The 12,574-nt window shown below is 34.4% G+C and overlaps 1 protein-coding gene across 1 annotated transcript; it reads right to left on the bottom strand.

The window, feature by feature from the left end:
* Window positions 1-94: 94 nt before the first annotated feature.
* On the bottom strand, window positions 95-12,292 carry LOC100376709 (glycine receptor subunit alpha-3-like). Its single transcript, XM_085508203.1, has 8 exons — window positions 12,277-12,292; window positions 10,313-10,380; window positions 9,628-9,848; window positions 6,765-6,847; window positions 6,438-6,575; window positions 4,712-4,941; window positions 772-897; window positions 95-364 (listed from the first exon to the last, which is right to left on the bottom strand). The coding sequence occupies exons 1-8, from the start codon at window positions 12,290-12,292 to the stop codon at window positions 95-97; spliced, it is 1,152 nt and encodes a 383-aa protein (XP_085364329.1).
* Window positions 12,293-12,574: the final 282 nt, after the last annotated feature.

Here is a 12,574-nt window from a genome sequence, read left to right as displayed (position 1 = left end):
TTTCATGCATTGTAAGCTAAAATTGTATGTTAACCCTCACCGTCTCTGTGTGTTTGTATTTTGATCTACTTGAACTATGTTTACTTGTTGCAATCTAATATTCTGTGACTGGAGACAACATCGCTGGTGGTTTACGCTCTAAATAAATAGACCAATATATAATATTGAACAGCGTGAATAGTATCGGAAATAGCACACGTGATATCTGATCGATTTTCTTTGCTGTTATCCTAGAACCGATTTTGAACATCGTTTTTTTGACGTCTCGGGTGTCGTCGTTATTCTTGGGATTCTCGAAATCAACATGTAATTTGAACTCTGCCTTTTGTCTTTTTGTTGCATTTTCAGTACCTGTGCTAGATTCCTGCAAAAAAAATACATGTAAAAGATCAGTTGAATCAATAAAATAATCGATCTGCGTTTTTTTTTAAATTAAAAAAACTTTCTGTTTGAATTTACCAAGTTAAGTGCAATAAACATAGTCATTGCGAATATTTGAACAAAAAGAGCTACATACAAATGCTAAGTTACTAGTTTACGGATGGACTAATGAACGTTTAATGTAGACCGGTAATTTGATTCGAAAATTTATTAAAGACTTACCAACTAGTCTCTCTCTCACAAAATAGAAAAAAACGCACACATATCAAAATATTACTTATGTATTATAGTATTAAATAGTACTATCCACGGAGTATAATCAGATATTTTATCTCATTACCCCCTGAAAACATTGGACATACCGAATGTCATTAAATTTATATGACTGACCATTTGCTCGTGTCTCTTTCGTACAACAATGCGTTTTCCGTTGACGTGTATATAATGTACAGTGGCAAACTCCAACATTGCAACAAAGACAAAGAACATACAGGTTGCCAGCCACACATCAATTGCCTGTGAAAAAAAGAAAGCACTTATTTTAATCTCTAGAGTAAATTGTAACATTTGAACTTTCCTCAATATACAAATATACATTAAAGTTTTTATCTCAAGCTGGGTTTAAGATATTGTAGTAAAATGTCTTAACGTTCTCAGAGTGTATACTTGTCTAACGTTTATTATTTGCCAGTAGTCGAAGTGCCCAATCTAGTACATGTAATACAAAATGGTGTTCATGTATCTTGTTAGTTAATTGCAAACAGCTGAGCAGGTAAATAACATGATACACATAAATGCTGAGTGCGGTTATTTTTAACATTATTATAAAACTTGTTATTATAATACAAGCTCTCATAAGGTAGATAATGCAGAATTACTGATTAGGACACATCTCTCTAGATTGACAGATTATTATATAACATTTTATCTCGCAATATGAAACTATGTGTATTTAGTGGTCATTCACAAATAACAAAAAATAAAATCCGTTTATATCATCGCGTTATTGCATTAATTGCCGGTGGGTTGTGCACACGTTGGAGTAATTAATGTAAATCATGACAAATAAAAGTCGTCTATGCGTTTTTCGTGTTGCATTTGGCTATGTTTTGTTGTGTTTCTTCGAGGAGGTTTGTGCATTTCCCCGAATCTGTATTCACTGCTACCGATACTGTGCGCCACTGACTTCCGTCCACTAATATACTGGTATTTCTTTTATCTTTGCACTGTGAACAGCAGCCAACCACAACCCCTGAATAATTGAATAATAAATCAGTTGACCGTTTAGAAATATAGCAGCTAAAGGTCAACGTTGCTGTTCATTTTTTCAGGTGGGATATGTGATTTTGTTCTGATGAATCACTAGTGGTCTGAACGTTTCCATTTCAAATTCTACGGAAATAAATTGTGACAAATTTCCCAATCCAAAGGCTGTACGGGTAGGTTGTCAAAATCCAGTTACTCTGTTCCACATCAAATACACGGACCTTTTGATTGTGCATCTTCTCATTAATAAGTCAATCAACAATGTTAATGTTTCAAACGCAGGAAAATGGTATAGCAGACAAGCTGGTGGTAAAGGATACTTACAGCCGGATATACACCTAACGATAGTGTTTGATTAAGTATACACATTGCATTACAAAAAAAAAAAAGAAGAAAACGCCGGACAAACACCCATAATATAACTCGAGACTTCTGACACCCTCCCCGTTACTATACCGCTTTGGGTAGCTTCCCGCATTATCTAAATTTCACCGGAAACGTGTTGTTTTATTAGGTATTATTCTGGTCTGAGCGAACAAATTGGTAATAAGTTGTTTTTGATTTTATATGCTTGCGATATATGTAATCATCACGGCTTTTGAAATGTTCCAGAACCTTCTCAGTTTATGACCATTGAGAAGTGTGTCTATCTATTGAGAAAAAATTGTCGGAAATCGTGAATCTGGATCTCATATTTCAGTTTGTTGTGTTTCAGACACGTGTTTGAATATACCTACTCACTGATATTCTCCGTAATTGAACAGTATACATTTAACCGAGTCATTTATGAACATGTCATTGGTATTACAACATTTCCAATTATACAATACGCCTAGAATTATGCCACGATGTCAAGGATACCTCCTGTATATTATTTACGTATTTGTTGATTTTATTTTCAATGGTACTATTTAATATTAAATCGGCCAATATAAATCGCACGTGGTTGCTTTTTTTTTCGTAAGTGAGCTTTACTTATAATTGGTATTGTTGTAAATAATATTGTATTCGTTGTTTGATGTAAAAACTAAAAAAATATTATTTTATTGTCAAGAGAATAGACGTTTTTGTTGGATAATAAAACAAATGCTGGAGACTGTTTCATAGCGCCCAAGGCATATAAGCTAATATTTTTTTTTCTATCTCAGATCACCATTAAGGCGAACATTATCATAGAATATTTGAAATCACGATAATGAGTAATCAGCACAAAAATTAATGCATTATCTCGGTCTACAATTGATACATCCCTTAATTTGAATGACTCGGTTAGGCCGGCACCACGCATAAGTACATCAATAGATTTTGATTATCATTTGACAACACATTGAATTTATCCCTACGTATTCCAAAAAATTACCACTTTTGTAGAGCACTGAGGAGTATTTTTTTCCTCAACGTGTAATATGATAACGCCCAACATCGTAGAATTAATTCGCCACGAGATGAGAATGAAGCAATCATATTATAAGTAACTGAATAAACTATTCGGATATTAGTAATTATTTAGCAAGATATTTTGAAGAGAATAATAAAATATAAAAGTTATTCCCAAAATGCGTAATAATTGCCATTAATTCACAAAATGAACATATCTGGTTTGGTATAATGTCTGTCGGTCATGTGATGTGCAATACTATTATAAGTATTTGATTAAATTATCTTGATATCTTGAGGTTATTATTAGAAATGATTAAATAAATATCAAAATGACTCCCTTTGTTGTCACAGCTACATAGTTGAATCATGAGCACGAATATCCATCATGATCAGATTAACATTCCGAATTAAATATGCAAATAGTCTGATGCAAGTGCAATGCATGTAATTAAATGTCTACGAGGTATGGTATGGTTAAACTGCCAATCGACGTATTATGTAATACAGGTTCCATACCAAATTATACTCAACTTCTCAAAATTGTTTTTATTTTTTATTTCACAAAACCTACTTTTATATCATACTATCTATTCATATGGCAAACTATTAGTTTTCATAAACAGGTAAAACAAGTGTTTAATGTATGTGCCATTGCTATATTTCATTTGTTTGCCACGCACCTGTCCTGATTGAACAAAGCCCTATCCCGGAATCACCTATTATATCAGAATGATGCAATACAGTTATTTTATTACTTGTCCGCGATGTGTAATTATATACGCTTCATATACCCTATTCGCAATTTCTGAATGAGATATACGATATGATTTAGGTGAAATTCCGCAACCCAATGACGTTTGTAGCACTATGCATTAATGATTTAATACATATTGATCACTGTTTATGACATTGTTTTGGGTCACAGACATTAGAATGAGATCATTTAACTGACTTATTATATCATGCAAATATGATTGTTACTTCTATAAACAAATGAACAAGCTAAGGACGCTATATGACGTCACTCACAACAAATCATCTCGCCTTGTTCGAGTTTAAATCGTCGAATTTAAAACGGGGGATTCGTCACCTTCGCATTCGTCAGATGGCCTTAACGTGTCAATGATTACAAACAAGCGTTTACCCATGAGCCTTTCCGGCCTAGCGTGTGTTGTTATCATCGCTTGGGACTCAATTCCCGCGCGTGCGCAGGTGACGACTATCCCGCTTTAAGGTCGGACCTCTTTCTCATTATTAGCTAGAGATACATACTAATAAATACGCAACTATTTATTCGTAATTTCATCAATACAAATTCACTATTTATAATTTTTGTCGCCCGTTTTCAAGAAATAAAATACGGTGTTCATGAGTCTCACCATTTTCAAAAACGTTTGCGTGCTTTAGTGTGGTGAATTGTATCTCAAAAGCTCTAAATTCAAACTTTCTAAGCGCTCTGATCGGAAGCAGCAGCAGATCCGATATGTTTTTGAAAAAATGAAAATAACCGTTCGAATTACCTGAAACGCGCAATTTTTGGAGAACTTAAAATTTATTTGTTGATTGGGTTTATCGCTTATAACCTACGTTAAAATACTGTAGTCAGTCTGCCCCCTCATTATGCGGTCTATTATCGGGTAAAATAAAATAGGACACATATTAAACAAATATCATCTTTGCCTACCGTGGCGTATGACACTTCCGGCAAACCTTGCCTGGCTGTTGATATTTGCGTAGCTTCTGTTAGTATAGTTGTGATTCCTAGTGCTACACGTGCCGCTGTGGAATCCAAATGTAACCAAAATGAAATCCATGATAGAATAACGAGCAGTGTGCTAGGTAGGTAGGTTGTGAGTACATAGTATCCCATCTGTCGACGGAGGTAGAATCTGGCTTCAAGAACAGACCATTGAACTGAAATGATATCAATATATCAATCAAGTTCAGTCACTGTCACTCAGAACACGTAATTATTATATCATCAGTCACTAACACTGGAGATATTTAATTATTATATCACCAGTCACTGTCACTGAGACTATTCAATTATTATATCATCAGTCACTGTCACTGAGAATATTTAATTATTATATCATCAGTCACTGTCACTGTCACTGAGAATATTTAATTATTATATCACATTTAGTCAGCTACGGAAATTAAGTCACTATTTTATGTTCAGTCACAATCACTGGAATAATGTCATTATAATATAATGTTCAGTCCATGACTGAAATTATGTTAATATTATATTACTTAAGTCTATCCATGAAATTGTTTTAATATGACATTATGTTAAGTCTATCCATACAATTATGTTAATATGATATTATGTTCAGTCTATCCATGAAATTATGTTAATATGATATTATGTTCAGTCACAATCACTAAAATTGTGTATATATATGCTTACCACGTTTCGTCAGCTACTGTAATTATGTCATTATCTTATGTTCAGTCACTGATATAATGTCATTACAATATCATGTTCAGTCTGTGACCGAAATTATGAATTATTACGTTCAGTCTATGCATGAAATTATGTTAATATGATATTACATTCAGTCTATGCATGCAATTATGTTAATATGATATTACGTTCAGTCTATGCATGAAATTATGTTAATATGATATAACGTTTAGTCTATGCATGAAAGTATGTTAATATGATATTACGTTCAATCTATGCATGAAAGTATGTTAATATGATATTACGTTCATTCTATGCATGAAAGTATGTTAATATATTATTACATTCAGTCTATGCATGATATTATGTTAATATGATATTACGTTCAGTCTATGCATGAAAGTATGTTAATATGATATTACGTTCATTCTATGCATGGAATTATGTTAATATGATATTACGTTCAGTCTTTCCATGAAATTATGTTAATATGATATTACGTTCAGTCTATGCATGAAATTATGTTAATATGATATTACGTTCAGTCTATTCATGAAATTATGTTAATATGATATTACGTTCAGTCTATGCATGAAATCATGTTAATATGATATTACGTTCAGTCTATTCATGAAATTATGTTAATATGATATTACGTTCAGTTTATCGATGAAATTATGTTAATATGATATTACGTTCAGTCTATCCATGAAATTATGTTAATATGGTATTACGTTCAGTCTATCCATGAAATTATGTTAATATGATATTACGTTCAAATTGTTCGCTACTTCCAAAACGGCAACGAGTCAGCTTAATGTCGATACACTGAATTTGTCATATCACAATTACATTCGGCACTTAAGAATTCCCTCATTCGATCACCATTGACAGAATAAAATGTGAGCGTTTGTTCTAATCGGCGAACAATCAATGGTTATACTCTCTGATTTGATTTGATGGACAGTACGATCAGTTGCAGTGTTTGTTGAAAACATACCGTTGTCTTCCTTTGTCATAATTTCATCGAAAGTACGGTAGTCCACTAAGGTGAACTGAGATAACTCATTGTGTTGAAACAACTGAACGGGAAGCTTCTTTCTCCAGTGTAACACGATATCGCGTGCGTCATAGGCGTCTAAAAATAGAAAACAACCCCACCAATTACATATAAAAAAACAATACCATAATGCAAATTAACTGGATAATTGGAGAATATTCCAATTGTCACGGTGACTATATAAATGTAACGCTCAAATTTATAACAAAAAAAGCGTCATTTAACCCGTAGCCCGTTTAATGATTCAAAAGGTCCACGTGTACTCACAGCTTAACAATATCATCGGGCATGTATGCTGGTCCATGGGGAAGCCACTCAGCTGCATATGACAGGATAGCGTGAGACTTAATCTGTGCAAAGAGAATAACAAAATGTATACATATAATGGAATAGAATTGCGGTCAGTTTGTATTATACACTCTAGTGACAACGATAGAGGGAGGGAGGGAGGGAGGCAGGGAGGGAGGGAGAGAGAGGGAGGGAGGGAGAGAGAGAGAGAGGGAGGGAGGGAGGGAGGGAGTGAGAGAGGGAGGGAGGGATGGAGAGAGAGAGGGAGGGAGAGAGAGAGAGAGTTCTCGATTAAATTCAAGGTTTGTGAAGATATGGGGAGTTGATTAGAACCACTTCACCAGGTATGTCGAGACATTATATTACGAGCCTTATCAAATGTAAATATGTTTGTCAAATTAATTCCGTTTTTGATACTGAAAACTGTTTTTATCATTTTCAATGAGGTACTTTCAACTTTGGAAATATCCGAAAACACATTTATCACGTCTCGAGCACTGTTGTTACGCATACTGCGATTGGTTGGGACATGCCATTGAATAAAAAGGGATATTACATGGTATATTGCCCGCCAAGTGGATATTGCATGGTGTATCACATACATATGACGTCACTGTAACTGCTGCACAATGATGGCGCGCATAAAAAAAATCCGTTCGCTGCACTGCTGCTGTCCCGGCTGTTGTTGTTTCAAAGGTATTGTATGAACTTTAGCCATCCGAAATAGACAGCAAACATGCCTGAATGTATATTAAGTAAGGGTATTACTCATATATAGCAAATATATACGGCGTAACCGCCACTGAAACGTCGCATCCGGGGTCGCTGTGGCGCGTTGTACGCCACGAGGGCTTAACGCGTGCCACGCCGATGCTCACCGACAACGCTCCAGACTGAGTATCTGTGCATGCAGATAGAAGGTCTGACAGGTTTATCAGAAAAGTGGTGGAATGACATGCGTTTTGGAAGTTTTCAATTCATTGCAATGTTGTTATACTCGATAAATTGAGTGATTCGCACTGCTGATAGTAACATTTACTGTGTATTTCGCAGTTTTTTTTTATGTTCAGAAAACAGTGTGTGTATGTTTGCTATTGAGTAATGTGTCACTTGTAATACATAAAATAACATATTGCATACTTAAAATATAAGTGTTGTTATTTTGTGCGAGGGCGGGTGTGAGACATGTTTGATAGGTGTTGTTGTGAATGGAGAATGCGCATTCGGGCAATATCATGACAACCATTCATTAGGCAAGTAATACATTGTGAAATTGCCTTCACCAACATGTGTTATTGAAATATAACATTGTATTAGTAAAATCATCACGTATTGCGGCATGAACCGTGATCTAGGTCATGTTCGTTCATTATAACGTATTAATGGAACATATTACCATGTGTATTTCCATTGTGTAATTAGGTAATTGAAAAATCATCCTCTAATACCCAAGGTGAATGCTTAATTTCATTTCATAGTTCTAGAGTAAGATCCCCAGGGAAACAACTATTTCCCATGTTTGACTAATTCTTTGCGAGTCTAATTTCACTACACTCATAGCTGATTCATTGAGGCTTACGACCAGCTGGCGACTACAAGCATAATCCATTAAAAGTTTATTGATAAAAATATACGTATGTCGCACTGCACGCAATGAAACCTTTTGTCGACGAAATTAAACAATCGTGGGTGAGGAGGAATCGATTTGCGATCAAATAGCTGCACAGAAATCACCATATATAGGAATATTTAGATGATGTTAACGTTGAGATCGGCGATAATCCAGGCGTTTAAATTCAAAGATGAAGACAGAATATACGTTTCAGATGAAAAAGCTAATATTATGTAATTTATGATATCATAGCCACTTTAAAAAGAAGGAGAAAATGATTTCATGTATTACTTCAAAGATTACATAAAATGTATTAAACGTGTTGTACATCATTGTAGCATACCGGGCCAACCGTACGTATAAAATGCATATGGCTGTTAAGGCAACCGAACTGATACAATTCATTTTTGAATTTTATAGCTTTCAACTAAATTCTAAGTATAAAGTATACAATTTATTAAATCTGACTCATACAGGTCATATATAACCTATTGACCACCAAAACATACTTATAACTTTATTTTCAGCGACTACAAAAACGATTTGTATATATTATACATTTATTGTCGATATACTTTACTGTTTGTCTCTTCGCAATATCCTTATTTGACTTATTATAATTATATACACAAGTAATATGCGCACTAAAAAGTTTGAGTAATTTTCATCGGTATTTTTCCAAGTCATTTTCTCAAAGTATGATGTCATAATTTACCCATAATCCTTTGTCGGAGAATTAAGATGGACTACAAAATACTTCCACATTTGTGGAGCTCTTTTATCTGGGAGCATTGTGTTGTTAATCAACAAGTAATGGTCTTCAGATCGTTTGTTTAAGTTGGGCATGGAAGTCTGACAGGGATGTCCCAATAAAAGTTCTACGCATCCATATCCCTTTAGTAACAACGATACTATTATTGACCAAACAAAGACAAAACAATGTGTTAGCCTCGGTTTTTACAAACTTGCTACCCCGTTTAACAGATTGTCACAATTTTATGTACCTATATTTGGAGTAACAACAACTATGATGGTCAATATATATAGTATTTGTAACATTTCATGATTGTTAACCACCAAATGCACAATATAAATGTTCTTGCGAATTCCCCTATACTTTCAAGAACACTGATAATTATGTTATATGCTACAATTCGGCAGATTTTAGTATGAGTACACATATACAACCCATATGCCAATTAGGCCTGCCGATGATTTATGTTACACTACCTTACGTTGTATTGTATCTCTCCAGTGTAGAGTATACTCATGGCTCTGTTGTCGCTCGTGACGCCGTGAAAGTTTCCTGATTTGCCATTCTCAAAATACACATCCGGACGCCAAATCCTGTTCACAAACTCCGGTGTCCGAACTATTATTGTGTCTGAGCCGTTATGGTAGAGTCGGGGATCTCGCCATTTCATCTTTAAATAAAGAGTGACTGAATACTCCTGGACATGGGGAGAGTTCATTGAAATATTATTCACCAATGTTTATATTTGTAAATCTATATACTAGTATATAACGATATGATAAATTAACAGTGGTAATATTATTTAGATTTCACAATTGATTAAGCGGTACAATGTTTAAATGTAGGGTTAGTGGAAATGAAAATTGCTAACGCGCAAAGAACAAAAGGTATAGTTTCTCAAAAATCAAAGAATACGTACTGCATGTTGTTCAGTTGCATATTAAAGAATAAATGCGAGGGCACTTGAAGCCAGTTGCCCGTATGCCTTTTCTCTATTCAGACATTAGCGGATATGTCGAAATGTAAACAAATATAATAAATTCCATACGATGTTACAGGAACTAGTCTTGCAAAATAACACGAAATGTATGAAAAATGCGTTAGCTTCAATCATCCTTAAAACGACAATGGCGGCAAATCTTGTTAGGAATATGAACATACCATTCTGGCAGCTTCTACTGAGTCAAAACTTGACACATGTAAGCTGCACGTCACGTTAAGGGGATCGCCTGTGAAAGGATACAATTAAGCTAATGTTAGTAATTCACTAAAACGTTATGTAGAAAATGCGTTTGAAGAGTTCCCATTATCAGAAGAGAAACTGGACGCTGTTTTAATGAAACAGTGCGAATCAAATTCAAATGACTGCCATTAAGCTAGTCACAGCAGCACGCCCACTACCTTTGACAACATTCTTGAATACTGAAACCTTTTCCTCGCCGATTTGTTTGTAGAACGTGTATCAAATTACTTTCTGTTACTAAATTGGTCTGCGACCATGCGCTGTTGTATTATTTGCTAACCGTACAAGCCAGTAAGTTACGAAAACCCCACATGCAATGTTCGTCAAAATTGTATGATCACATAACCTCAATGACCTTCCAGTCACTTGCAAAATCACATTTAATTCCACTGATCATTTAAAAAGCGCTAGTGCTGTGTGTAATTGACTCCAAGCGCCGTGTATTTTAATACCGAAAACTACGTTTCCACAACAAAAATATACAGAGTGTACTTAAGACCAGACACAAATCATAGTGAGACCGATACCACGTCACTTTATAATCACTTTCTAACCATCAGGACGTGTATGTAATAAATACAGTCTTGAAACTATTCTAACGAACAACCATATGAACTGTGCGCGTCATTAAACTTAAAAAATGTATGTTGTATTCAAATCTCCACATAATGCAATAATCTGCAAAGCAATGAAGAAGATACACTGTAAATCTTAAAAGCACTTTCACTATTTTCATTAAAACATAACAGTTTTAATAGAAGGCACACTGTTGTCATTACAATGTGTATTGTATTACAAAACACATGTATTTTCTATCAAAACAGTAGTGTTTTAGTATTTTAAGAAAAGTGTTTTGTGGAGTTATTAAACACTTTTGATGGAAATTATATAACTTTTAAACACACAAAATTACACTTTTATCACAATAAAACCGTGACTGTTTGCGGAGAAATAAATGTGTCATAAAAAGTATGTATTTATAGGACATTTATGCATCTAACATTAGCAAGCAGTATTAACAAAATTGAGTGAAAAGTCTGGAGACTCGTAACTAAACATTATGGTATATATGCCAATTGACAACCCCCCAAGGTGACGTAAAGCATAATGAAAAAAAAACTTCAGAAAATTATTTCATGTCAAGCACCAGGTTGTGGAAGTACGCTTATATGGTCTTACTAACGTAAGTACAACTAGAAATCGACACGTGGTGAATTAAGTACCTCGTGGCCTAACGGATTCTGATACTTCGCATTTGGTGAACGGTAGTTGTAGTTCCGATCACATCTGAGCACTTCACATGTGTTTTTAGCATGTTTCCCGAAAACTGTTTGGAACACTTCAGAAAGCAAAATTACCACGACCATAAACACCGGACTATAAAAGTTTCGCAAAGAGTTAATGTATAAGGCACATTTGTGATTTTGAGAGTAACTAAATCACCTTGAAGCGCTTCCTAACACAAACACACATGCAATGTGTCAAGGTAAAACACCCGAATATACAGTGTTTATGTATACGACATGTACACAAGTTCATAAGAGTACCTAAAACAATTTTCTTCCAAATTGTTTTATCTTGAAGCACTTCCTTAAACAAACATCCATTGAATTGTTTCAAAGTACAACACCCGACTATGCATGTTTCATAAGTGTTTATGTATATGACATGTACACAAGTTCATAAGAGTATTTCTTCCAAACTGTTTTATTTTGTAGCACCCCTAAAACAAAAACACATGCAATATATCAACCTAAAACACTCGATTATATATGTGCTCATATACATGACACATTTGTATACCGTCCACGGGATGCATCTTTAGTAACCACAATGCTTATTATCGACTCTATGTAACATATTTATTAGAAATAATGCTCACCATTGCCAGCAGACATACTGTGCATGTGCAAATAAATATATTGATTTTAGTATTTTCAATAATAAACAGCTTTATATACTAATATATTGTGTCACAAGTTGAATAACGATGGAATTAAACATGCACGTTGTTGTTATCAAAGCTCGGGTTAGGTGTTTAATTTCTAATTATTATATTCATTTTCTTTATAGCTATTTTTATTATCGGAGCTTCAGTGTTGAATTCCAATTTAGTGACCACCGCACACCTGTTCAAATTTTAGTCTTATTTAAACGGGCTCCTCTAAGTCTCTAATAAT

This window comes from Saccoglossus kowalevskii, chromosome 14 (genome assembly GCF_978046115.1).
Source record: "Saccoglossus kowalevskii chromosome 14, keSacKowa6.1, whole genome shotgun sequence".
In the NCBI taxonomy this organism is placed as follows: domain Eukaryota; kingdom Metazoa; phylum Hemichordata; class Enteropneusta; family Harrimaniidae; genus Saccoglossus; species Saccoglossus kowalevskii.
Note: the sequence above shows the minus strand (reverse complement) of the source record. Positions and strands in the feature narration are given on the sequence as shown.